The sequence below is a fragment of the Leucopleurus acutus genome (assembly GCF_964270905.1).
Source record: "Leucopleurus acutus genome assembly, chromosome: 13".
Lineage (NCBI taxonomy): Eukaryota > Metazoa > Chordata > Mammalia > Artiodactyla > Delphinidae > Leucopleurus > Leucopleurus acutus.
The window spans coordinates 64,121,423-64,145,865 of NC_139155.1; the positions used below are offsets into that span (position 1 = coordinate 64,121,423).

The 24,443-nt window shown below is 55.7% G+C and overlaps 1 protein-coding gene across 4 annotated transcripts in view; it reads left to right on the forward strand.

Moving 5' to 3' along the window:
* The window catches only part of MED15 (mediator complex subunit 15), a gene marked incomplete at its 5' end in the record, with an annotated part of 61,352 nt that overhangs the window by 35,702 nt on the left and 1,207 nt on the right, over positions 1-24,443 (forward strand). The window contains 14 exons of one of the 4 annotated variants that reach the window (XM_082853276.1): positions 4,180-4,231; positions 5,795-5,824; positions 7,241-7,453; positions 13,308-13,522; positions 14,613-14,951; positions 16,016-16,144; positions 21,194-21,330; positions 21,408-21,535; positions 21,637-21,771; positions 21,850-21,913; positions 22,746-22,812; positions 23,257-23,417; positions 23,500-23,666; positions 24,072-24,170. In XM_082853276.1, coding sequence (XP_082709402.1) covers positions 4,180-4,231; positions 5,795-5,824; positions 7,241-7,453; positions 13,308-13,522; positions 14,613-14,951; positions 16,016-16,144; positions 21,194-21,330; positions 21,408-21,535; positions 21,637-21,771; positions 21,850-21,913; positions 22,746-22,812; positions 23,257-23,417; positions 23,500-23,666; positions 24,072-24,170 — 1,936 coding nt within the window. The remainder of the gene's footprint in view (positions 1-4,179; positions 4,232-5,794; positions 5,825-7,240; positions 7,454-13,307; positions 13,523-14,612; positions 14,952-16,015; positions 16,145-21,193; positions 21,331-21,407; positions 21,536-21,636; positions 21,772-21,849; positions 21,914-22,745; positions 22,813-23,256; positions 23,418-23,499; positions 23,667-24,071; positions 24,171-24,443) is intronic. The other 3 variants (XM_082853277.1, XM_082853278.1, XM_082853279.1) reach the window with 3 other exon arrangements.

Below are 24,443 nucleotides of genomic sequence, written 5' to 3' on the forward strand. Positions count from 1 at the left end.
AGAATCAGCTGTTGCTCTAAGGAGCCCTGTTCCTTTTCAAGGGTGAAATGGTACTTGGGGCTTGCAGTGTGGGCATGGGGCTGCTCACGGCTTCTGCGCTTTTTTGTGAACAGAGCTAAGGAGTCATATGTTTTTGAAACAACAACCTCAAAACCCCATAATTTCACATTGATATTTCCAATTACAGGGTTTTACTTTTATTTTAAACATGTATCTTCTCTCTTTTGTGAATATCTTGTCTTCTAATGTCATTGGCATAATTACTCTAAAATACTTTCAGAATAAACAGACCAATATTAGCACTAATATTAGTAGCAAATAACAAAATGTGGAATGAAGTTTAAGATTTCTTTACAGCTCTATGTGTACTTAAAATGTACCGCTTCCCCTAAGGACATATTTTTGTTTTGTTTTGTTTGCTTTTTGTTTTTTAAAATGAGCAATCAAAGGAACTCTTTTCCCTATGATTCTGACACCAACTTGGTATCAGCTCATATGTTTGGTTGGTTTTGCATTTTTAGGAATTGTACTTTTTTTTTTTATTTTTGTCTGCGTTGGGTCTTTGTTGCTGCACGCGGGCTTTCTCTAGTTGTGGTGAGCCGGGGCTACTCTTCGTTGCAGCGCGCGGGCTTCTCATTGCGGTGGCTTCTCATTGCGGAGCATGGGCTCTAGGCACGCAGGCTTCAGTAGTTGAGGCTTGTGGGCTCTAGGCTCAGTTGTTGTGGCGCACGGGCTTAGTTGCTCCGCGGCATGTGGGATCGTCCCAGACCAGGGCTCGAACCCGTGTCCCCTGCATTGGCAGGCGGATTCTTAACCACTCTACCACCAGGGAAGTCCCTGTACTTTTTTCTTTTGATTTGGCTTTGTCTTCAATTTGGTAAAAGATTACATACTTCCAATGTGAAAGCTGTATAACAGGGTGGGAAGTTTCATTTCCAGGCTACTTCCTGATACCTCTGGGGATTTAATTGTTGATCTGCAGCATTTCTTTTTGCAGATATAAAGCAAATATACATGTTCAGATTCCCCGAGTCTTATACAAAAGGTATAACAGTGTAGCATCTAGTGTGTGGCCTGTGGCATCTTACCTGGAGCATGTGTGTCCTTCCTGTTGCTCCCTCCACATCCATGAGGGGATTCGTCCTCCACCTTTGCTGTCAGGCCCTCATGCAAGACTTGTACAGGTTAGACAAAGTGTATAAACTGCAGGAAGCTTTTTTCCCACATTTCTGTCTTCTCACCTGCAAACCAGCCCGCTAGTAGTACCTGCCTCACTGGGCAGTTGGAAGAATTGAGTGTGTTAATTATTTGTAAAGCATTCAGAGCTGTGCCTGGCCCGGAGTCAGTGCGGCATGTGAGCTGTCACTGCTGTGCTCTGGCCGTACCCAGCCTGGATGCTTGTATTTTTGCTGTCAGGAGGGGGAGATGATAAAGGTGGAGTGAAGATAAGAGAGGTACACGCTCCTTGGCCCATTTCTGGGACTGTCCTGGAGCGGGGGTGCCTTGGAGCAGAAGAGGGGTCATAACCTCTCTGTCTGCATGGAGACTGGGAACTCTCACGCCCAGGGAAGCCAATCTAGACATAGAGTAAGGCAGGTGCCCTGGGGAGTCAGAGGAGGATCAAATCAGCAGGCCTGAAGCACTCTACCCTCAACGTGCTGCGTGATGTATTTACCCACAGGAGCGCCCCTTGGTGGCAGTGTGACTGACCACTCCCTGTGCCCGCTTCTCTTGTCAGGTGGTTGCTGCCCCCCTCTGTCCCCTTCAGGCCTCCTCATGCTGGTCTGGTCCCCAGAGCCTCTGCTGCACTGGGCTGTGGGCAGCCTCAGTGGGCGCAGACCCTGGGTGCCTTGTGCCCACCTGGCTCCAAGCACTCGGTCCTGGTTCTGTGCCAAGGGCTTCGGGGACATGCTCCTGAGCCCCATTTACTGTATCTTGTGTCGGAGTAAAATATCTGGTTGCTGGTTTTGTTTTGTTTTGTTTTATAACTGAAGTATAGTTGATTTACAATGTTGTGTTTTTTCCTTACGGCAAAGTGATTCAGTTATACATATGTATATTTTCTATTATGGTTTATCACAGGATATTGAATATAGATCCCTGTGCTATACCTTGTATATAATAGTTTGCATCTGCTAACCCCAAACTCCCGGTCCATCCCTCCCCTAGCACCCCCCACCCCCGGCAACCACAACTCTGTTCTCTATGTCCATGAGTCTGTTTCTGTTTCATAGATAAGTTCATTTATCATATTTTAGATTCCACATATAAGTAATACCATATGGTATTTGTCTGACTTACTTCGCTTAGTATAACAATCTCTGGGTCCATCCATGTTGCTGCAAATGGCATTATTTCATTCTTTTTTATGACTGAGTAATATTCCATTGTATATATACATACTACATCCTCTTTATCCATTCATCTGTCAGTGGACACTTAGGTGCTTCCATGTCTTAGCTGTTGTAAATAGTGCTGATGTGAACATAGGGGTGCACGTATATTTTTGAATTAGAGTTTTCTCCGGATATATGCCCAAGAGTGGGATTGCAGGATCATATGGTAATTCTATTTTTAGTTTTTTGAGGAACCTCCATACTGTTTGCCATAGCGGCTGCATCAGTTTACATTCCCACTAACAGTGTTGGAGAGTTCCCTTTTCTCCAAACTCTCCAGCATTTGTTGTTTGTGGACTTTTTAATGATCTGGTTGCTTTTTAAACCTGCTTCCTCTTGCTTCACCTTTTATGGAAGTAGAAAAAGCTCAACAAATTCTTTTAAGATTTCTCCAACCCAAAAGATGGCCAAGGCCTTACTGAGACGTCAGCTCTTGACCTGGCAAGCTCCCCGTCCTTGGCCACCTCATTTCGGAGCTTCCTTTAGCCTCCACTTTCCTTGTGCCCCACTCACCACCCTGTTGTCCTTCAAGGACCAGCCTGATCAGGTGATCGGTGGGATCTTTTCCTCCCAGAAATTTGTGGGGGGCATTGGGAGGGGGAGTGTTGAACACATCTCCCATGTGTCCTGTCCTTTGGTACCTGCCCCGTGGCCTCCCTGGGCCTTTCCCCCACGTTCTCCTCTGCTGATTCCATGGCTGAGAAAACAGTGGTGGGTGAAGTTTGAGATCAATGAGGGCTGATGGGGGTTACAAAGTGTGCTTATGTTGTTAACATTCATCTGAGGCCCCCTTCATGTGTTTCCCTTGGAGGTATTCTCGTGACGGCAGGTTCACTGTCTGTCCCAGGCTCACGAGTTGTCCCCTGTGGTGGGTCCTGGGCTGCGGGGGTCGTCTCCTCTGGCTGCTGTTGAGTGGACTCAGTGTCATGGTGACTTAGGCGGGGGTCAAGTGAGCAGGCGGGGTGAAAGCTCTGCCCTTTCTGCCTGCCTTGCCAGAAAGATGGTCCAGCTTCTCTGAAATAAGATTTTAGTTACGAACATCCCTTCTTTGACCCCAAGACAAACTCACAGTAGTGATTTCCCTGGAACCCCTGGAGTGAGTGTCCTTGGTTACAAAGAGGACAAATGGTGGAAGGCAGGCCCTGCTGGGAGGTTCCAGAAACACAGCGAGAACCAAGAGGGCCCTGGGCAGTGGCCTTCACCTGCTTCCTTGAGCGGCACTGTGCCCTCTCCCTGGGCCGTGCAGTGAATTCAGATCAGTGGGAGCTGGGGAAAGCACAGCCAGGGCTCCCAGCCAGATTTGCATGCAAATATGACGTCAGCAGTGGAAAAGCAACAGGCCGGTGTGAAAAGCGAAAGTACTTTGGTACAAATGGAGCAAAGACAAAAGCGGCCCTCCTGTGTCTACTTCTGAGATGCCCTGTGACCCCGGGCCAGCCCCTCTGCAGAAAGACGGGTGCCTGAGCCCCCCCGTGACCCTCACCAGGGTTTACAGCAGGGCGGGGGAGCAGCGTCTTCTAGTGTCTTGGTACCTTCTTGGTTTTCTGTTTCTTTGTGCCTTTTGTTGTTCTGTGGTAGCCGAGCTCTGCCGGCCTTTCCCAGAGGGATGGATTCCAGAGGAGGCCAAGCCAAGCTGGCGAAGACAGACAGACAGGGACAGACAGACGGGGATGGCTGCCATCCTTGCCTTCAGGAGGAACGCAGCAGGGCCAGGGCGGGAAGGGGCGTCACTCGGCCTCACTTCTGCGTCTGGGATTAAACTGCTTCCTGTTTTTGCTTTTAGGATGAATACCTTTCTCTCGTGGCCAGGCTCATTATCCATTTTCGAGACATCCGTAAGTAAAACATCACATCTCTGGGTGGTTGTGGTCGCCGTGAGAGCCCGGCCAGTCGCGGCCCCAGTGCCTGAGGCAGGATGTCTGTGGACAGCGCCTGCTTTCTGGGAAGTTCTTCATGGCTTCGCATTTGATTCCATGTTTCCCATCCTCCCAGAGCCTCAGCCTGAAACATGCTGATTGTGGCCTAATGGAGATGTTAGTGTCCAAGTGGTCTGGGCTGGACTGCTCTTTTTGCTTGTCTGCTTAATCTCCCTTTTTGAAGGACTGCTGCTTTGATCTCTAGGCAGTTCCTGAATAAGCAAAGTCCACCCTGGAATAGACACTTCCTTCCCTGATGCCTGGTTTTTTTGACCCATGGAGGCTGGACCTAACTGTGTTCCCGTCAGGCTGGAAGCTTCTGGGGCCAGCTTTCTCAGCGCCACCCTGCACTCCCTGCCCTGGTGAGGGCCCAGCCCCACAGCATCCCAGTTCCTCTTCTCCAGGGCCGCTCAGGGCCGCTGGCCGCTGCGCGGTGGGTGGGGGGCGGTGGGGGGTGGGCCGTGGTTACAGCCACAGCGCCTCCTGCCGGCCTGCAGTGGTGTGACCACAGGAGGCAGGTTCCTCCCACGCAGCCTGTCCATGGGGTGGCTGCTCCCTGTGGCTGTTGAGACAGCTGTGGCGTCAGCGTCACTCATCTCAGAGGGAGACATTGGGGACCCCAGAGTCCTTGCAGGGCCATTGCTTCTTTCCACACTAACTTTTTACCAGACTGGCTAGCAAGATGAACCTCACTTGATTTCACTTTCTTTGCTGTCTTTGGGAAGGGCCCATGATGTTTGGAACAAGAGGAGCCGCCACTAGAAGCCTGGGGCATGAGCAGCCTGGCCACGACCCCGTCTGTACTGGCAAGGGCTCGGCCTTTCGGGCTGGCTGGCCCATTTGGGAGCTGGCCCTGGCACGGCAGTGCACAAAGCCCTTTGGCGGGGGCGCCCACAACTGCCTCACCCCCGGCAGAGGGTGGAACTGTTGTGGCAGTTCCCTGCCCGTCCTGGGGCTGGCTGGATCCGGCTTCTAACCAGCCTTGGACAGACTCAGTTTCCTCATCCAGAAAATGGGGATGCTGCCTCCCTAACCAGAGTGGGCTGAAAATGGAGGTGTTGTGGGCCCAACGTAGATCCCTGAAGCGCTCTTGTTTGTGGCTTGGGGCCTGTGCTAAGAGCCCCGGCCTGGGAAGGAGGGAACTAGAGGAGACCCAGCACCAGCCTCCACCTGGGGGCTGTTCTCCAGGGCCCAGGTTGACCGTGGGGTGGTTCTGCACCCTCTCGCTCCTGGCCTCCTTGTGTGTCAGTGCTGCCAGGGGTGGGACACATACATGTATTCACACATGTTCACACACACACACACACACACACACACTCAAACTCTGAGGTATGTTTTGTCTAGTTTCTAGGCAGGGTCAGTTCAGTGTTAGCAAATGACCTCTGGGCGAATGCCTTCAGCACTGACTTAGCGTGGAAATATATGGTTACAGAAAAACTTTGTTTACTTTGGTTTCTTTTTTTTTTTTTCTTTTATATATAGATAACAAGAAATCACAAGCTTCTGTCAGTGGTAAGAGTTTCTCCTTTTGGAATTAAAGTTTTTCCCAACCTTGGCTACAGAGTAGCAGGAATGGGATGGTGGGTGCTGCGTGTGCCTGGGGTTAAGCTGTTACTGGAGGAGGAAGTTCCTGGAGAGACAACCTCGGGTTCCTGAGAACTGCCAGCTCCTGGCCCACCAGGCACCCTCCTCCTGGTGACCGTGGAGTTGGACGATACCACCCCATCCCATTCCTCCCGCAAAAAAAAAATGATGAAAACTCACACGATTATTGAATATTATCTAAAATTTTGAGCTCTCTGGGAGAGAACTATATGGTATAATGCTATGCTCAGCATAATAATCTGTAGTAGCATTTAGAGAATAACTATGAATTCACTTTCTTAAGTTACAAAGTTTCTTTGTAAGTTAAGAATTGTCATTCTTTTTTATTTTTTAATTTCAAGGTTTTATCTCATGGGAACCCTGTTGATTTAGCCTAGGTCTCGCTGAGTGAGCTGCCAGTGAAGGGGTTTAGCAGATCCCAGTGGCCAACTAAACTCCGACTGCCGGGCGGGGAGCCACCCTGGCGGGCTGTTTGTCTTACTGTCGGCGGCACATGCCGCATGCCCAGGCTTGCCTTGGCCGAGCTGGCTGCACCTGCCTGGGGTCTCTTGGCTTGTGCAGTGATTGTTGGCCAGCCAGGGCTGGGGGGTGGTGGTGGGGGTGGGTATCAAGAGTGCTTGGCCAGGAGAATGTGTGTGTTTATTCGGTTCTGTGGCAGGGTGAGCCGGCCAGGCCACACCTGCCTGCAGGTGGCTCTTTGCTGTTATAACAAGAGCCTCTGGCTCCTGCCCCAGGCCCTGGCCATTACTCACTCAGCTGGCGAGCATCTGCGGACCCCTCCCACACACCCTTGTTCTCAGGGGTCTTTCCTGAGAACTGCTCCTCAGTGGGGTCCTGCCCAGACTTAGCAAAGATGGGCTTCTGGTGCACAAGGGGACTTGTAACCTCCCTGGGACATCTACTCCTGCCCCCTCTTCTCTGGCCCCAGGCTCAGCTTACTGTGAAGAGCCCTTGACCCTTGTTTTCTCTGGATTCCCAGCTGTGTCTCACCCAGCAGGAGGGGCCTATGGCCAGGAGGGGTGGGGCCACCGCCTGCCACGGAGGGCTTGCTCGTCCCTTGGAGTCTGTCAGGACCTGGCATAGGCTAGGCTAGGGTGTGGGCTGTGCTCCCTGCCTAGGAGGTGTCCCAGCCCCTGGGGTGTGGTATGCAGCTGGGCCGGGGCTTGGGGGACTCCCGGGACTCCGGCCGCTCACCATTTGGGACACTGAGGGTGTCAAGCCTGGAGGTGGGAGGAAGCGTGTGCCGGGAAGGCCTTATGGCCCACGGAGCCTGGCCCGGTTTGGCGGACACTGCCCTGAGACGCTGCACCCTGTGCCCCGCAGACCCTATGAATGCGCTGCAGAGCCTGACTGGCGGGCCCGCCGCGGGAGCAGCCGGCATTGGCCTACCTGCTCGGGGCCCCGGCCAGCCCCTGGGCGGGATGGGCGGCCTGGGGGCCATGGGGCAGCCGATGCCACTCTCGGGGCAGCCACCTCCTGGCACCTCGGGGATGGCCCCCCATGGCATGGCCGTCGTGTCCACGGCCGCTCCGCAGAGTGAGTACCACGCTTCTCAGAGAACCTGCCGCGCTCTCCACAGGCGGCACGTTCTCTTCCCAGCCGGGGGTGGGGGTGGTGAGGGGGCGAGAGGAGCTGGGGAAGCTCTAGCCTGCTTTGCCTCCCAGAGGGCGAGGGACACCGAGGCCCTCTTGCCCAGGCTGAGGGAGGACTTGGAGGAGGATGGGGTGGCCTGGGACTCCATCCAAGGGGCTGTGCTTTGTAGTCAAGATAGAAACAGCTCCGTCTCAGGGTGTCCTCAGCCGCGAAGCCCCATCTGTCCCTTCCAGCGTTGCCCTGGCCCCAGGCCGCCCAGGCTGTGGCTCGCATCCTGATTCCCCTCCCGAAGGAGGCGCCTGACCCTCCGCACAACTGCTCGGGCCAGGAGCAGGGTTGCAGCGCCGGCTGCCTCTGTCCCAGGACCCTCTTTTTTTAAAAAAAATATTTATTTTTGGGTGTGTTGGGTCTTCATTGCTGTGCACAGGCTTTCTCTAGGTGCGACGAGCGGGGGCTACTCTTTGTTGCGGTGTACGGGCTTCTCACTGCGGTGGCTTCTCTTGTTGTGGAGCACGGGCTCTAGGCGCGTGGGCTTCAGTAGTTGTGGCACGCGGGCTCAGCGGTTGTGGCTCGCGGGCTCTAGATCGCAGGCTCAGTAGTTGTGGCGCACAGGCCTAGTTGCTCCGTGGCATGTGGGATCTTCCCAGACCGGGGCTCAAACCCGTGTCCCCTGCATTGGCAGGTGGATTCGTAACTACTGCATCACCAGGGAAGTCCTCCAGGACCCTCTTGATGGACATTTATGCTTGTAGACTTTTATCTAATACTGCTAAGTGCTTCAGTACTTTTTTCCCCTTATGTAACTTTTTATTTTTGAAATAGTTGAAGAGTCACAGGAAGTTGCAGAATAGCACAGAGCTCCCATGTGCCCTTCCCCCAGCTTCCCCAACAAAAACATCCTAGTACATCACCAAAACCATGACAGTGCTGTCAACTCAGGCAGACTTTATTCACATGTGACCAGTCTTTGCATGCACTCTTGCGCATGGGCGTGCATCTGTGTGGTTCTGTGAGGTCTTATCACATATGGAATGGAGTTAGCACGTGGAACCGTCACCACCAACAGGCTGTCCTGGTGCCTCCTAATAATCACACCCTCCCTCCAACCCAAAGCCTGGCAGCTGCTGATCTGTTCTCCGCCTTGGTAATTGTGTCATTTTGCGAATGTTACATAAATAGAATCATGCAATATTTGACTTGTTGAGACTGGCTTTTTTTCACTCGGCCTGACGCCCTTGGGAGCCTCCAGGTGGTGTTGGTAATTCCTTCCTGTTCGCTGCTGAGTAATATTCCCTGGACTGCTGGGCCACGCACAATTCACTTATCCGCTCACCCTTGAAGGACATATGGGTTGTTTCAGTTTGGGCTGTTAAACTAAAGCTGCTGTGAATGCTTGTGTGCATGTTGTGGTGTTCCCATGTATTCTGTCTCGCGTCCCTCTCAGGAACCCTGTGATGAGGGCAGCCGCGGCCTTGAGCACCCTGTTCTTTGTTGGGTTCCCTGTGTCCGGGTCATCTTGCCCTTCTCAGAGGCCACATGCATCCTCTGTCCCACCCACTCCTGCACTGGCACCTTCTGCCCCCAGACACCCCCTTCCTCCCAGAGCTTCATTTCTCTTCCTTACTGACGTCTTGCCGTCTGACGCTTGGCTCAGTGGTTGGTTCTTCATCTCGAGCTCCCAGGTCCCCTCTTGTCAGCACACCTGTCTTTCTTTTTCTCTCTCTCTCCCTCTCTCTCTCTCTCTCCCTCTCTCTCTCTCTCTCTCTCTCTCTCTCTCTCACACACACACACACACACACACACACACACACACACACAGAGGCAGGGCGGCTTTCAGAAGGATGCTCCTTTTCATGTTATACTCGGGTGCGCTGGTTGAATTTCTTTTTTATCACGAACTTAGATTTTATAATAAAAAATAGTTTTAAGCTGTATGAGTTTAGAATGTTTTGCAGTCTGACTCCTGAGACTGTCAGTTCAGCAGTGAAGCTTTGGTGGGCTGTCTTGCACCCTCCCTAGTCCAACCTTGGCCCACATCCTGTCTTCAGCTTCCGAGGGGCTTGGTCTCCTGTGTGGCACCAGTGGAAGTTAAAGTGGTCTCTACTCTCATGTTCTGCTGCTGCCTCTACAGAGATCCACCCTCCCTGCCTGTGACCTCTGTTGGCCTGGTCTACTTGAAATAAGTGTAGTGCTTGATGGGTAGTTGCTGCCCTTTTCTGACACCTCCAAACGCCACTGTGTGATGAAGCCTGGTTCGGACCTTAGTTCCACGCCCCCAGAGTGTAGGTCCTGGGTCAGAGGACTCGCAAAGGGCAGCTCAGAGCCTGCTGTGCATCTGCAGGTGACCTGGGTTAGTCACAGGAAACACACACTGCTGACTGTGGATAAGGCTGGGGCTGAGGTACAGGATACTTTTAAACTATACTTTTTTGTTTCCTTGATGAATTTTATATCATGTGCATGTAGAACCTACTTTAAAAATAAGCTGTATTTCTGGCTGTTGCTGAGGAGCCCTCTCTCCTTCTGTGTAGACTGTGTTTTGGATTGTTGGGCTGGCAGAAGGTAGGGGCAGCTCTTTGCCCTGCTATGCCTTGGCACGCTGCAAGGTGGGGGAAAGCAATCCTGGGATCCCTCCGTCCAGGATGTGCCAGGGCCCTTGGCATCCCCCAGCTCTGCCAGAGCCCGGGGCAGATTGGAGGAGGGTGCTCCCAGTTTAGGCCTGTGAGAATTGCAGATCAGGGTCAGTCATTGAGCACACAAAATCAGCAGGCATGGAAGGAAGCAGACACACCTCAAGGAGGAGCAGAAACAATCACCAGATGTGGAGACGCCCCGGGACATAGCCATTGTTAGATATGGCCTTGGGGTGCTTAAAAAAATAAAGGTTGGACTTCCAAATGAACGGACACTGTGATACTGTATCAGGAGTGACCAAATAGATTTGAAAAGTAACCAAGTAGAACTTGTAGAGACGAGAAGTAAAGTCATTGAAAGAGGAAAGTGTGGATGAATAAACAGATTAGATACAGCTGAAGAAAGAGTTTGAACTAGAAGCTACATTTGAAGACGTTACCTAGAACATAGCCTAGAGAAGAGGCCTCAGGAACAGGAGGGTGAGAAACGTGGAGCATGAAATCAGGAAGTCTGACGGGCATCTAAGTGCAGATGGAAGCACAGAGGGTGTGAGGAGACGATGGCCGATGAAAGCCCAGTGGACCACACAGGTTAAATAAGGCATCCATGCCCCAACCTGTTGTGAAACAGCAGGACACCAAAGGCCAGAAGACTATCTCAGAAACAGCCATTTCTGTCAAGGAGCGAGAAGCAGACTCAGCAGACTCGGTGATGGGGTCAAGAAGACAGTAGAGGTTGTTAGAGCCCTGAGCACAGAGCTGCCAACAAAGCCGAGGTGGGAGGAAGGAGACCTTCACTAAAAGTTTTTAAGGGCATACTTTTTTTTCGCCTCACCATTTCCTCTTACCTCTCAGACCATCCTTCCCAAGATGCCAGGTGTAAATGGGAGAAGAAACATTTTCCATATAAGGGCATAAACACGCACAAATCTAAGGTAGTGATTCTAAGCGATTTTGCACCCTGGTGAGTGTTTGGCAATATGTGGAGACAGTTTGGCTGTTACAGCTGGTGGCGGGGGGGGATGCTGCTGCTGGCATCCAGTGGGCAGAGGCCAGAGATGCTGCTGAGCATCTTCCGTGTACAGGGCAGCCCCCACAGCACGGTGTTGTCTGGCCCAAGGTGTCAGGAGGGGCAAGGCTGGGAATCCTTGGTGTAAACAAAAATTACCTCTGTAAAATAATCCTTAGAGCTACCCTCTACAGGTTCTGAGCACTGTTTTGGGTCTGTAGTAGATTATTTAATTCTGAGTCCAATGTAGGGGTATGTAGTATAGCTGAGGAAACTGAGACACAGAGCAGTGACAGAGTTGGGATTTGAGTCCAGGTGTCTGGGTCCGAGGCTGTACCCCTGGCCTTTATTCTATCCTGCCTCTTAATATAAGTCTGCTGTGTGGGCATAAGAAGATAAACAGGGACCATACCAAATGGAGTCAGGAAGGGCAAATATCAAGGATATCAGGTCTATTGTGTGCATGTAAAACCTACTTTAAAAAAATGTTTAGAGAGGATTCTAAGGTCCTCATATTTGGGAAAGAGGTTTAAATGTGGATAAACTTTATACTTTGTTAAATTAAATATGCATGATAAAATTGTAAAAGTCGTTGCTAAAACAGTAGAAATAGTTTGTAAATTCCAAATCCATAGGAAAAAATGGAATGAGACAGAAACAACAAACAAAAATCCAAACGAACAAAAATCAACCCAGTCCTCCAACAAAACAGAATTCAGAAGAGGAGAAAAAAATGTCCATTATACCTCAGTAAAGCTCAAAAAAAAGAGGAAACTTAGAAGGGGAAAGACAGATACAAATAAGTTGAAAACCATAAGTAATCACAGTAAAAGTGAAGGGATAGGCTTTCCTGCTGAGACTGAATGGAAACGTAAGGAGAGGGTACAGCTCTTTAATCCTTACAGGAAACACACCTGAAATAGAAGATGCAAAAAGACTTGAAAATAAAAGGTGTGTTGGGCAATTTCCCCTCCCAGTTACTGAGTTAACCAGACAAAAATAATGAATTTAGAGAGGAGTTGAAGGATGTAGTGAGCAGCTTCGTCTAAGCCTGTGGGTGGGAAATGTGCTCACAATGGGTCCTGCATGGATGTACTCCCCACCCTGACGCTCTTCAGAAATTGTGCTGAAGGAGAGAGCCAGTCCTTCTGTGTGATTTAAAAATGGCAAAGTCATTAGAAATGGAGGTCACCTTAGTAGCTGGTGAGGCGTGGCACCACAAGGGCTCCTGTGGTGTTGGAACTGTGCCAGGTCTTGACCTCCATGGTGGCTGAATCTTGCCAGGTGAGAAAATTGTATAGAATTTAAACTACACACTCAGGCAAATGGGCACACATTCTGATTGTGTTATGGCGTTATACAAAGTGCTACTATTGGGGAAAACTGGGCATAGTGTCTCTGTGTTCCTCCTTTTCATCTTTATTGAAATATAGTTCATGTACTCATATTCACCCACTTGAAGTGTACTGTGCAGGGGTGGTCAGTGCACTCACGGCATCAATTTTAAAACATTTTCATCACCCAAAGAGACCGGATCACTGAAAATCTTGTGAATGATTGTTTTTTTTATTGATTTGTTTTTAATTTTCTGGCCGCGCTGCGTGGCTGGTGGCATCTTATTTCCCTGAGCCCGGATTGAACCCATGCCCCCTGCAGTGGAAGCATGGAGTCTTAACCACTGGACCACCAGGGAAGTTCCTGAATGATTGTTTGTATCAGCATTATTTATAACTACCAAAAAGTGGAAACAACCCAGATGTCCATCAGCTGATGGACAACACAAAATGTGGGAAATCCATATAGTGGAGTATTATTCGGCAACAAAAAGAAAGGGAATACTGATCCGTGCCACAGTGTGGGTGAACCTTGTAAACGGGATGCTGAGGGGAAGGAGCCAGTCACAAAAGATCCCAGTTGTGAGATTCTGTTGATACGAAGTGTCCAGAGCAGGTGGTTCCATTGAGACGGGAAGCAGATCACTAGTTGCTGGGTCCCAGGCCTCTTGGCTGGCCTGTTCTTTCCTGTTCATTACTACTGTGATTCACTCTATAGTAAGTTCCGTCCTGTCATCGTCACCCTTGTCCCTCCCGCACTGGCGGGGGCGGCGCCTTCCCCGCTGCACCCAGTGCGAGTTCCCCGACCCGTCTGTCTCCAGCCCAGCTGCAGCTCCAGCAGGTGGCGCTGCAGCAGCAGCAGCAGCAGTTCCAGGCACAGCAGCAGGCGGCGCTGCAGCAGCAGCAGCAGCAGCAGTTCCAGGTGCAGCAGAGTGCCATGCAGCAGCAGTTTCAGGCCGTGGTGCAGCAGCAGCAGCTCCAGCAGCAGCAGCAGCAGCAGCATCTGATCAAGTTGCATCATCAGAACCAGCAGCAGGTACTAGACGCCATTGTTCTGGACCCTGGCCTTCTCCAGGGCCCCCGAGCCTGGGACGAGAATGAGTGGGCCTACTGTGTGCCGAGGGATGGATCAGGTGGCTCCTGGTGCAGGCAGTTCATGTGAGAGTCTGCCCAGGCCAGAGTGAGGCTACCCTCCACTCGTAGCACGGCCTGGACCACCCCATGGGTGTGTGTCCTCTGAGCACACGCAGGCCTCCTGACCTGTCCCTGAGTGTTCCAGTGTCTGGACGCGGCACTAATCGAGCCCTGCCTAGTGTCCCACAGGGGTGGCCATGTCACATTAGGAGCCCTGCTTACAAGAAAACCTTTTCTCACGCACATGCTCTGCAGTCAACGCCCTGATGGGTTAAGCGTCTTTTGTCAGGCCTGTTGTGGGTTAAGGGAGGTAAGCCCTGAAGGACCCCCTGCTCTTTCCCACCTGCTCCAGGCCTTGGCTTATGCCTGCTTTTCCCGAGGCCCCTCCTGGATCTTGGAAGCCCCTCTCCCAGGGTTGACAGTGAATCTTCAGTCCCGCTTTTTTTTTTTTTTTTGCGGTACGCGGGCCTCTCACTGTTGTGGCCTCTCCCGTTGCGGAGCACAGGCTCCGGACACGCAGGCTCAGCGGCCATGGCTCACGGGCCCAGCCGCTCCGCGGCATGTGGGATCTTCCCGGACCGGGGCACAAACCCGTGTCCCCTGCTTTGGCAGGCGGACTCTCAACCGCTGCGCCACCAGGAAAGCCCCAGCCCCACTTTTCCTCCTCATCCTGAGCCTGGTCCTGTGACCACTCTAGGGACCAAACAGGCATCCCTGGAGAGGCTTTGGAGATCTGCGGTCAGCTGAACCTTGCCCGGCTTCTCTGGGTCTGCGCCTATATGTGACCCCTTACCAAGCCCTCCAGACCCTTCCCTGGACCCTTCCTTTGTCCTCTCAGGCCTAGAGATGGGCCAGCATCTGGTGACCAGGGCACAGGTGCACGCTTGGTGCCCTCGGTGTCCCTCTGTCTCCCGGGAGAGCATCCTGGGCAGACTTCCCAACACAGGATTCCAAGGCCGGAGAGGTGATGGGTGCTGCTTGTTCCACCCCAGATGCAGCAGCAGCAGCAGCAACAACTACAACGGATGGCACAGCTGCAGCTGCAGCAACAGCAACAGCAGCAGCAGCAGCAGCAGCAGGCTTTGCAGGCCCAGCCGCCAATACAGCAGCCCCCAATGCAGCAGCCACAGCCTCCCCCCTCACAGGCCCTGCCCCAGCAGCTGCAGCAGCTGCATCACCCGCAGCACCACCAGCCACCACCACAGCCCCAGCCGCCAGTGGCCCAGAACCAGCCATCGCAGCTCCCGCCTCAGTCACAGACACAGCCTTTGGTGTCGCAGGCTCCGGCCCTCCCCGGACAGATGCTGTATGCCCAGCCACAGCTGAAACTCGTGAGTACCCAGGGCTCGCACAGCCGGGGCTCTTCTGGCGTCTCCTGTGCTGTTGGCGGTCTCTGGGGCGCCCTGGCTGTAGATGGAAGGTCCTCTTCTTCCAGCACCAGGACTCAGGTGGCCCTGGCCCCTGCCGGCCCGCACATCCAGATCAGCAAGGGTGCGTGCATTCCGCCAGCTGCTGCATCCAGTGTGCGACACCCCTGCTCCCGGGTGGCACCTTGTCTTCCGAGCAGCATGGCTGATTCGGTGGTAGCCACAGGCATTGTACGATTGTGGATGATTAGATGGATGGCAACATCCATCTTCTCACTGTTGTGGGGGGCAGTGTACCACCTCCCCGGGCGTCCACGGTGGTCTGCTGACCACTCAGTTCTGTTCTGAGCAGAGATCATGACCGTATTTTTGAGGGGTGTATTGATGTAAAATACTGTTATTTTCAGTCTTATGCATCTGTGTAAAAGCAGAACCAATCAGTGACATTTACATGAAAGACAAAATATTGTACTGAGTCAAGGGTAGCTGTGTCAAGGGGCCATTTAAATGTTTTTTCAACTCACTTCCTTGGTTTTTGTGGCCTTTTCTATTTGCTATTCATTGGGTGAAGTGGGGATATGGGCCACACCTGAATCGAGTAGTGGCTGAATAGTAAGCCCCACAGGTGCAGGCTGGAGATCTAGGGAGGGTCTTGAGGAGGGTCACACCTGTCACCTGGTTTCCTTTGAGGAGTCAGGGCTCAGAGTGGGGTTCTCGTAGACCATCAGCGTGCTCTGCTTGCTGCGGTAGCTGGTGGTGACGGCTGTGTGGTGGTGTCCCATTGGGGCAGGCGTCTCGCCAGGAGAGACAGGGCTCAGTTGTGCTGACTCAGAGCCAGGCTGGCGTGGACACTTTTGATGAGCCGTGGGATAAGGGACAGCCAGTAGCGGGATATCAGCCAGGGAAGTGGTGGCAAGCCCATCCCCCTTCTCAAGGAGAGCTTAGAGACTCCGGCTCCCACAGACAGACGTGGAGGTGCTCTGCCCTGTGCCCTGGTGGCTCCAGATTGCTGCTCCCTTCCTCCTCAGGTCCGGGCTCCGATGGTGGTGCAGCAGCCGCAGGTGCAGCCCCAGGTGCCGCAGGTGCAGCCCCAGGTGCCACCGCAGACAGCAGTGCCGACGGCTCAGGCCTCCCAGATAGTGGGTCCCGGAGTCCAGGTGAGGGCCCAGAGCCAAGGCTCTGGAGGCGCCGGCCAGTGCATGTCCCCCGCGCTATGGTGAGGGTCCTGGTTGGATCAGGGCCTGTCCCTGGGGACCTTGGGTGGAAGCCCCGCCCGGCCGTGTCTGGGCCCCCGGCTTCACAGGGCACAGGCTGTTCCCACCTCCCGTGATGCCCCACATCTTCCCTCTTCCCTTCTCCTCCAAGAGGGCATTGGTGAGAGCATCACGATCTCTTCTTGCCTCAGCCCTGAGCATGGGGCTGGGGGGATAGTAGCTCTCTAGAAACTGGGAAGAGCACGAGGACGGTGGCATGTGGCTCTGGTGGTCAGCACAGACTGTGCCATGGCCCCTTGCCCTGCTGACTTGCAGGGCTCACCCCTGTGTGGCACGTGTGGCACATGTGGCCCAGGTCCACCATGCCCACCCTCCGCAAATCAGATGTCGATGGGATGGAGGAGACCTTCCGGCCTTGCCTAGTAGAGGCCACAGCCTCCTTGGTGTCTGGGGTGGGAGGCTGGGCCTCATGACTTCTCCATAGACGCCCCCCTCACCTATGTCCAGTCCCCGGCCTTGGTTCCTCCTGTCTCCACCCAGCAGTGGCAACACTGATAGTCTGGCTCAGAAGAGCGTTGGCTTTAGACAGAGCCAATGTGGTGAGACCCCAGGGGCGACCCGGCCACCCCGGTGCTGTGCGGCACTGGGCTGCCGTGCTGAGTGTCCCTGCCAGCTCCTGCCCTGCTCACTCCCCGAGTCTGTTGAGCTCCCTGTCTGGGGCACTGGACCGTGTGGTAAGCACTGCTGGGATGCCGTGTGTTCCCTTAGCATTGGCGGGAGGCTCAGAAATGGTCCTTCCTGGTCCCCGCCACATGGCTGGAGTCCGTGGGAAACACACCGCTGAGGGGAACTGTGGCGTTTGGAGGTAGCTCTTGGTCACTGCGCCACATCACCAGCTTGCCCACCTGTGGTATTATGTGCAACAAACCACGGACATCATGTCTGTAGCTGGGGCAGGGCTGGAGGCCTTGTATGACAATGTTGGCGTCCTCTGCCACCACCCTGTGTGTCCCAGCCTTGTCCCCAGGCCTCCTGGGGCTCTCTGCTCTCGGTGTCCTGTGCGGAGTGTGGTCAGAGTTGGGATGGCAGCAGCGGCATGGAGTGACCGCCCAGCCGGTGGAAGCCGCTGCCCTTGCTGCCTCTCAGGTCTGGTAGGAGAGTGGGAGGCTTGGCCCTCTGACCTGGCAGCTTCCATCCTGAAGCAGAACTTCCCTTTTCACCCCAGTTCTTGGTGTTTGGGAAGCGAGCAGCCGAAGAGTTGCCGTCTTCCAATGGTCCAGGCCCCACCTGCTGGTTCGTAGGCTTCTCGCTTGGGTAGGTGGACTCCCTGCAGCTTCCTGGGCGCCCATCACTCTCCTGCAGTGGCCGAGGGGGATGCGCTCCATTCCCCATGCCAACCCCTTGGCTGTGCTTCCCTTCCTGGTAGTCACATGCCTTTGCTTCTGCTGGAGGTCCCAGTCCAGCCAGCGTGGGGCTTGGCCGTGGGCTTGATCACCTTGAGGGTAACCTTGATTTGTAACCTTCTGCCCCCTCGTGGAGCACGGAGGGCTGACAGCCAGCAGGGCTGAGGCAGGCGTGGGCTCTTCTCCCCAGGTGGGGACTCGGGTAGCTGGGTGGGGAGGAGGCGCCACCACTCATACCTGCGAGCGGGTTTGGTTTTCTGAGGATGTACCTTCAGGGTTTATGGGAGGGGTGTCCACCCCATCCTGAGTGAGAGGCCAGCCTTGGGCAGAGTGGAAATGAGGCCTCACCCTGCCTGCGGGGCCGCACTGTGGGTTCCCAGGTCTGGCGCAGGTATGTGTGGGGTGCTCGTGCAGGTCCCTGGGGGCCAGTTGGCTGCCTTACTGTGTGGATCTAGCAGCAGTGGGGTTCCCAGGGTGCAAGGAGACCCCTGAGGGAGAATCTCTGGATTCACAGCCTTTTTTTGCAACCTCGGTAGCAACAGTGGACAAGACAAGGCTACAGATATTCTGACCCTAAAACTAGAAAACAGGTGGTGGCTGTAGAAGGTGGGAGAGGTTGAGGGGAGTATAAGCAAGGGAAGCATTTCAAGCGGGAGAGCCTGCTTGGCTTCTTTTCTTTCCGGTTCTCTAGGATTTTGTGTGTGGCTTCTTTCTTTTTCACGTTACAATAGAAGTAAAAGGTTGTCCTGTAATTAGAGTCCCTTGGTCAGTGTTGCCTTCCGTGGCTGTGTGCTGTTCCTTTTATGAACGTATCCTGCTGTCCTTAATTATTGTCTTGTTCTCGGATCCTGAGGTTACTTCTGGTTTTTTGCTGTTAGCCGTGGTGCATGGCAGGTCCTGGACCGTTTGCTGACATTTCCCAGAGTGACTCACGGGGGCATTTTGAGGCTCTCGATCGTACCAGCTGGTCACCTACCAGGAGGTCGACACATACGTGCGGGGCCCACGCATTTGACCTCAGAACGCGGGGTCCAGTGTCGCAGTGTGTGAAAGAGGTGCTGGGATGGGGGCCCAGGTGGCGGCCCCCAGGCCTGGTCTCTCAAGTCTGCCCTCTCAGAGCAGAGGAGGGGGGCCTCATTGTGCGCTTGGTGGTGCTGGGGCCTGATGGGTGGTGGGGCTCACAGCCCAGGCTGGAGTTTGGGATTTGGGTGTTTCAGGAAAATCAGTGAACACTGTTCTGTATGCCTGACTCTGACATTAACTCATGTAGATGAGAGAGATGTCCCCGTCACATCCCTGTCCAGCGGGGCGCTGGACTAGGACTCAGCGGGAGAGCCACACCCCATGATGGCAGGTGAAAACCAGGACAGGATGCGTCTCCATTTCCCAGCAGCCCCTGTGCTTTGGTCTTCCTGCTTCCTGTTCTTCCAGCATTCGGAAGCTTAGCTGTCATTCTTACGTTACAGACCCCCTTCCCTGATGTGTGTGTGTGGAACAGTGTGTGGAATGGGCTGAGCACACCCTGCGCCCCCTCCTCTCCCACTGGGCCCTCCACCATGGCCGCTCGGGGCCTCCCTGGGTGGGTGTGTGTTGGGAGGAGGAGTCGTGGCCTGGCTCGTCCAATACTGTAGACGTCTGGTGTGTCTCATTAGGATCTGTGGTCAAGAGAAAACCAGCTTTCCACCTCGGGAGCTCTGTGACCAGGAAAACAGTCCGCAGAGATCAGAGTCAAGCTTTTCATTCCTGATGACTTTGTTTCTTCTGGCAAGAAATAGCGTCTCTTTCACACCACCTGAGTGCTTCTGGGCCTCTCTTGCTCTGGAAGGAGCACTGTTGAGCTGCCACGGGGCTCACAGCTGGGCACTCCAAAGTACAGGGTGGTGCCGGCCAGCCGTGGCCTTTGGGTGCTATCAGCCACACCCCGGGTGCAGGCAGGGGAGCCCAACACAAAGCGTGCTCCACGCACTGACATCCCACTTAGCATCTGGTAGGGTGGGTGGTGGGCTCTTCAGGCAGCGCTCGAGTTTCGACAGACAACAGGAGAACGGCTTCCTGGCCCACACCCTGGAAGTTCTTTTGTTGGTGTGGCTGCAGGACTGTCCACTCCCAGCTCTGCATTAGGGCTGCCTCGCACCCACAGCTATTGCTGGGGTCATGTTGGCATCTGCTACTGTCTGGGTCACCCCTGGCTTGCAGTGCCTGCTGCATGCGACCTGTTGGTGAGTGTGGGACATACCTGTGATGCCAGGGGTCTCCCCGCAGACCTTTCTCCTGCCTTGGAGCCCTGCCCTGGCAGACTGCGTGGACGTCAGCACTGCCCTAGCCTCACAGATCAGCTCATCCTCCTGGGGTAGATGTTTTGTTTCCCATGGATCACCCTGCCTCCTTTTAGAACCTGGCTGGGTGGTTTTCATTTAGTTTCATCATCACATTGTGAACACATGCAGGCCCTGCTCCAGTGCCATGTCCAGCCTCGGTGTGCAGAGTGAGGGGGGCAGGCTAGAGTCAGTCTGCAGAATTGGGCAGGCTGGGAATGGAGGGTGGGGTGTGAGCTGGGCTCCAGGAAGCAGGCTCCGGAGGTGATGCTCAGTGCACAGGAGGTTGCTGGGGTGTGGGGGAAGCTCTGAGTGAAGCTGACAGGGCCTTTGGGGTGGCCCCCTGTGGCAAGCGGCTGGGCCTTTGTGCACTGTCCGCAGGCTCTGGGCAAGGCTGCTCTGCAGGGCTCATTCCGGGGCTGCTGGGCACAGGGCTGGCGGGCAGCTGTCTCCCCGAGCCGTCCGCGCTGCCAGAACTGGCATCTTGTGCCTCTCGGGTGGAAAGTAGTTACTTCCACACACCGTCGATCTTAGTCCTGGGTGTGTGATTTCCTCCCTCTGCGTTCTCGGATGAATATGGCATTGTCCTAGTGATGACAGCGGGATGGGGACCCCGCTGTGTCCGCCCTGACGAGGACTGCAGGGAGAGCCTGCCGTGCAGAGAAGGGAGCACGATGCCAAGCCGCTCCCCTCTCCCCTCTCCCAGTGGGGTCTGCTGGTCCCACAGGGGCTGCTCGGCTGCCAGACCACAGAACCCCAGGCCAGGTGTGCTGGCAGGGGTGACAAGGGGAGGCTTTGCTCCCGTCAGGCAGGCACAGGTGGGACACAGAACAAGATGGAGGCGTCCCCACTGCCCTGCAGCTGGGCTTGACCTTGGTGCTGTCAGAGCTGGGGCTGCCTGTGGCCTGAGGGGTCTTGTTGAGGTTTGTGGGACAGTCCTGCCTGTCATAGAGCGCAGCCCTCACTGCCCTCCCATGCCCACAGGCTCCCACACTCACGAGGCAGGGACCTGAGGGTGTCCCATCGCAGCCCAGAAGCCCCCGCCAGGAGCAGAGGGCCACCCAGCCCGGCCCTTCTGCCAGCGTCTTGGTCACTGTGTGTTTGCGTGGGCACCCACAGGTGGGGGCGTGTGCCCGTGTTTGTATTTGAGAGGCGGGGCATCAGAGAAAGACCAGGGTGTATGGCGAGGCTGCGAGAAAGAAGGGGCTTGTGAGTGGGGAGTGGGGGGGGGGGGGCGTGGGGCGGGTGAGCAGGCTGAGCCCCTCCCCCTCCAGGTCAGCCAGAGTGGCCTCACCATGCTGTCGTCACCGTCGCCGGGCCAGCAGGTGCAGACCCCGCAGTCGATGCCCCCTCCCCCCCAGCCGTCCCCGCAGCCCGGCCCACCCAGCTCACAGCCCAACTCCAACGTCAGGTAGGCCTGGCCCGTGCCCCTCCCCACTTGGCTTGCAGGCCCAGGCTCATGGCCGCGCTCCCTTTCGCTCTGCACAGCTCCGGCCCTGCCCCGTCCCCCAGCAGCTTCCTGCCCAGCCCTTCGCCGCAGCCCTCCCAGAGTCCGGTGACGGCGCGCACCCCACAGAACTTCAGCGTCCCCTCCCCAGGACCTTTGAACACGCCTGGTAAGTCGGACCCAAGGCGGGCACAGTCCGGGGCCCTGCGAGGTGAGGGGCTGACGACCCTTCGTGGGCTGGGGCCGTGCTCACTGGGCCGTGTCCCGCAGTGAACCCCAGCTCCGTCATGAGCCCCGCGGGCTCGAGCCAGGCCGAGGAGCAGCAGTACCTGGACAAGCTGAAGCAGCTGTCCAAGTACATCGAGCCCCTGCGCCGTATGATCAACAAGATCGACAAGAACGAAGGTGGGGGCCGGGCGGGCGGGCCGGGGGCAGGGCCTGCAGACGCCCAGGCCCTTGTCTGAGTGCCTCCTTCTGCCCCAGACAGAAAAAAGGACCTGAGTAAGATGAAGAGCCTTCTGGACATACTGACAGACCCCTCCAAGCGGTGAGCTTTGCCCCTAGGCCCATGGGGGGAGGATGGTGCTGCGCCCACACCTCACAGAGGGTCCCCAGCTGCTTGGCTGGCCTACCCTGTGGCCCTCAGAGCCCTGCCTCACTGGGCTACTGGCCTTGATGGGCTTCAGTCTGACCTGCAGCCCTGCCCCTGATTTGCTGGTGGCCTTGGGCAAGTGACTGTTTCTTAGTTACCCCATCTGCAAAAGGGGCAGCTGAGCTCGAAAGCGCTGGCTGTGGGAGGGAACTGGGACGGCGTCTGAGAAGCACTTGGAAGGCAGAGGACACGCACTCATGTCCTTTCCCTTGCCCACTGGCCGTGGGGCTGCTGAGCACCAGAGCTCAGCCAGCGCCACCTCCTGTGCATGGACTGGCCTTGGGATTCCTGCCCTCTCCCCAGGCCTTGGCTCAGGCCAGGCTCCCCTTCCAGAACGTCCTCCCTGTTCTGCTCATCTGGGCAGAATGCTGGGCACTGAGGAGTGGGCCTGTTGGCGGTGGACGGCCCTCCAGGCCCTCATTGGGGTCATCGGGATGGGGGGCAGGGGCCTGGCCTCTGTCTTTCCCCTTGATCCATCACGTGCGTGCCTTGTTCTGCCAGCCAGGACCAGCAGCTCCTGGGTGCGGGGCCATCTTGCCTTAGACCCTGGGTCTGGGAACAGCGGGTGGGCTGGCTGGGGTTCCTGGGGAGGGTTCTGGTGGCCCAGGCCTCAGGTCTCGCTCCATCCAGAGGAGGCCAGACGGTGAGTGGTTGAGATGAGAACATGAGAGCTGCCGGCTCCCCTGTCCTCCCACGTGGAGAGTCAGCCACATCTTCTCCCCTATAGGTGCCCTCTGAAAACGCTGCAGAAGTGTGAGATCGCCCTGGAGAAACTCAAGAATGACATGGCAGTGGTGCGTGGGGTGCTGCGGCCTGGTGGTGTTGGTAGGGTCGCAGGCATCTCTGGGGAGGTCAGGGCTCACCCCACAGTGACTCGGAACCACGAGCTAGAAGGAGCCTGCAGTCAGAGGTAGGCAGGGGACCGTGCTGCTCAGTCTGGGGACCCTGCTCAGGAGTCCTCTTCCAGGTCAGGTCTGCAGTGTGGGTGGGGTGAGAACATGGGAGAAATCAGCCTCTGGGTGCGGGCCCATGGGTGCTTCCTTCCCCCACAGGTGTGAGGGTTCTCATGCCCAAGGCCAGGCCCAGGGAGAGTAGAGTGTGTCCAGGATCAGCCATCCTTGTCTGCAGGGGTGGAGGTGGTGGGGGAGCCAGGAGGTCTGGCTGTGAGTGAGGATGAGGACCTGGGGTCTGGAAAGCCGCCCCAAGAGTGGGCTGCTGACCCTGCTGTCCTGTCCCAGCCCACGCCCCCACCTCCCCCGGTGCCGCCAACCAAGCAGCAGTACCTGTGCCAGCCACTCCTGGATGCCGTCCTGGCCAATATTCGCTCACCTGTCTTCAACCATTCCCTGTACCGCACGTTCGTGCCTGCCATGACGGCCATACATGGCCCCCCCATCACGTGCGTACTGCCCAGGGCTTGGTGGGCGGTGGGTCCTGGGCCATGGCCTGGCCAGCATGGTCAACACGGCTGCCTCCCCCAGGGCCCCGGTGGTTTGCACCCGGAAGCGTAGGTTTGAAGAGGACGAACGGCAGAGCATCCCCAATGTGCTCCAGGGGGAGGTGGCCCGGCTAGACCCCAAGTTCCTGGTGAACTTGGACCCTTCTCACTGCAGTAACAACGGCACCGTCCACCTGATATGCAAGCTGGGTGAGTGCCGGGGGTGGGGTGGATCAAGAATGAACCGTGACTGGCAGCCTCAGGCTCTGCCACTGCCCAGGACCACCTGCTCATCCCCAAGCCCTGGGCCCTCTCTGGAGCCTGCCCGCTGTCCTCCTTGGTCCCCACACGCTCCTGGCCCAGGACTCGCACTGGGGGCTGGGCCCTGAGCCTGCACACTCTCACCTCTCTCCCACGTGCAGGGAAGCCCCCTCCCTCCTGTCCAGCTGCGACTCTGCTCACCTGAGGCCCTGGGGAGACGGAGAAGCTCGGGAGTCAGGGGCCTCGGCTCTGCAGCAGCCTCACCAGAACCTCTGGGGCCTGGAGGGTGCTGTTGGGGAACAGGGCTATGAGGAGGGGCAAGCCTGGTCACAGGTGCGGCCTTGTGTGTTGCAGATGACAAGGACCTCCCCAGCGTGCCACCGCTGGAGCTCAGCGTGCCTGCCGACTACCCTGCCCAGAGCCCACTGTGGATCGACCGGCAGTGGCAGTACGGTGGGTGACTGAGAGGACGGGCCACAAGGCTTTCCTCCACGTGCCCCTGCCCTGCTGAGGCCCCCTCTTCCCCTTCCTCCTTGGTGGGCAGGAGCAGATTGCCCCTCAATCACATGGAAAGAGAAGTGTCTCTGACCCCATGGTGTCCCTGCAGCTCTGGGGCAGCCGTGTTCCGGGGATGAGGGGTGAGCAGGCCCAGTGGCTCCTGTGGGCCTTTTCAAGGCTGACCAGGGGGCACACATGGGAGCTTGGGCTCATGGGAACCCATCTGGG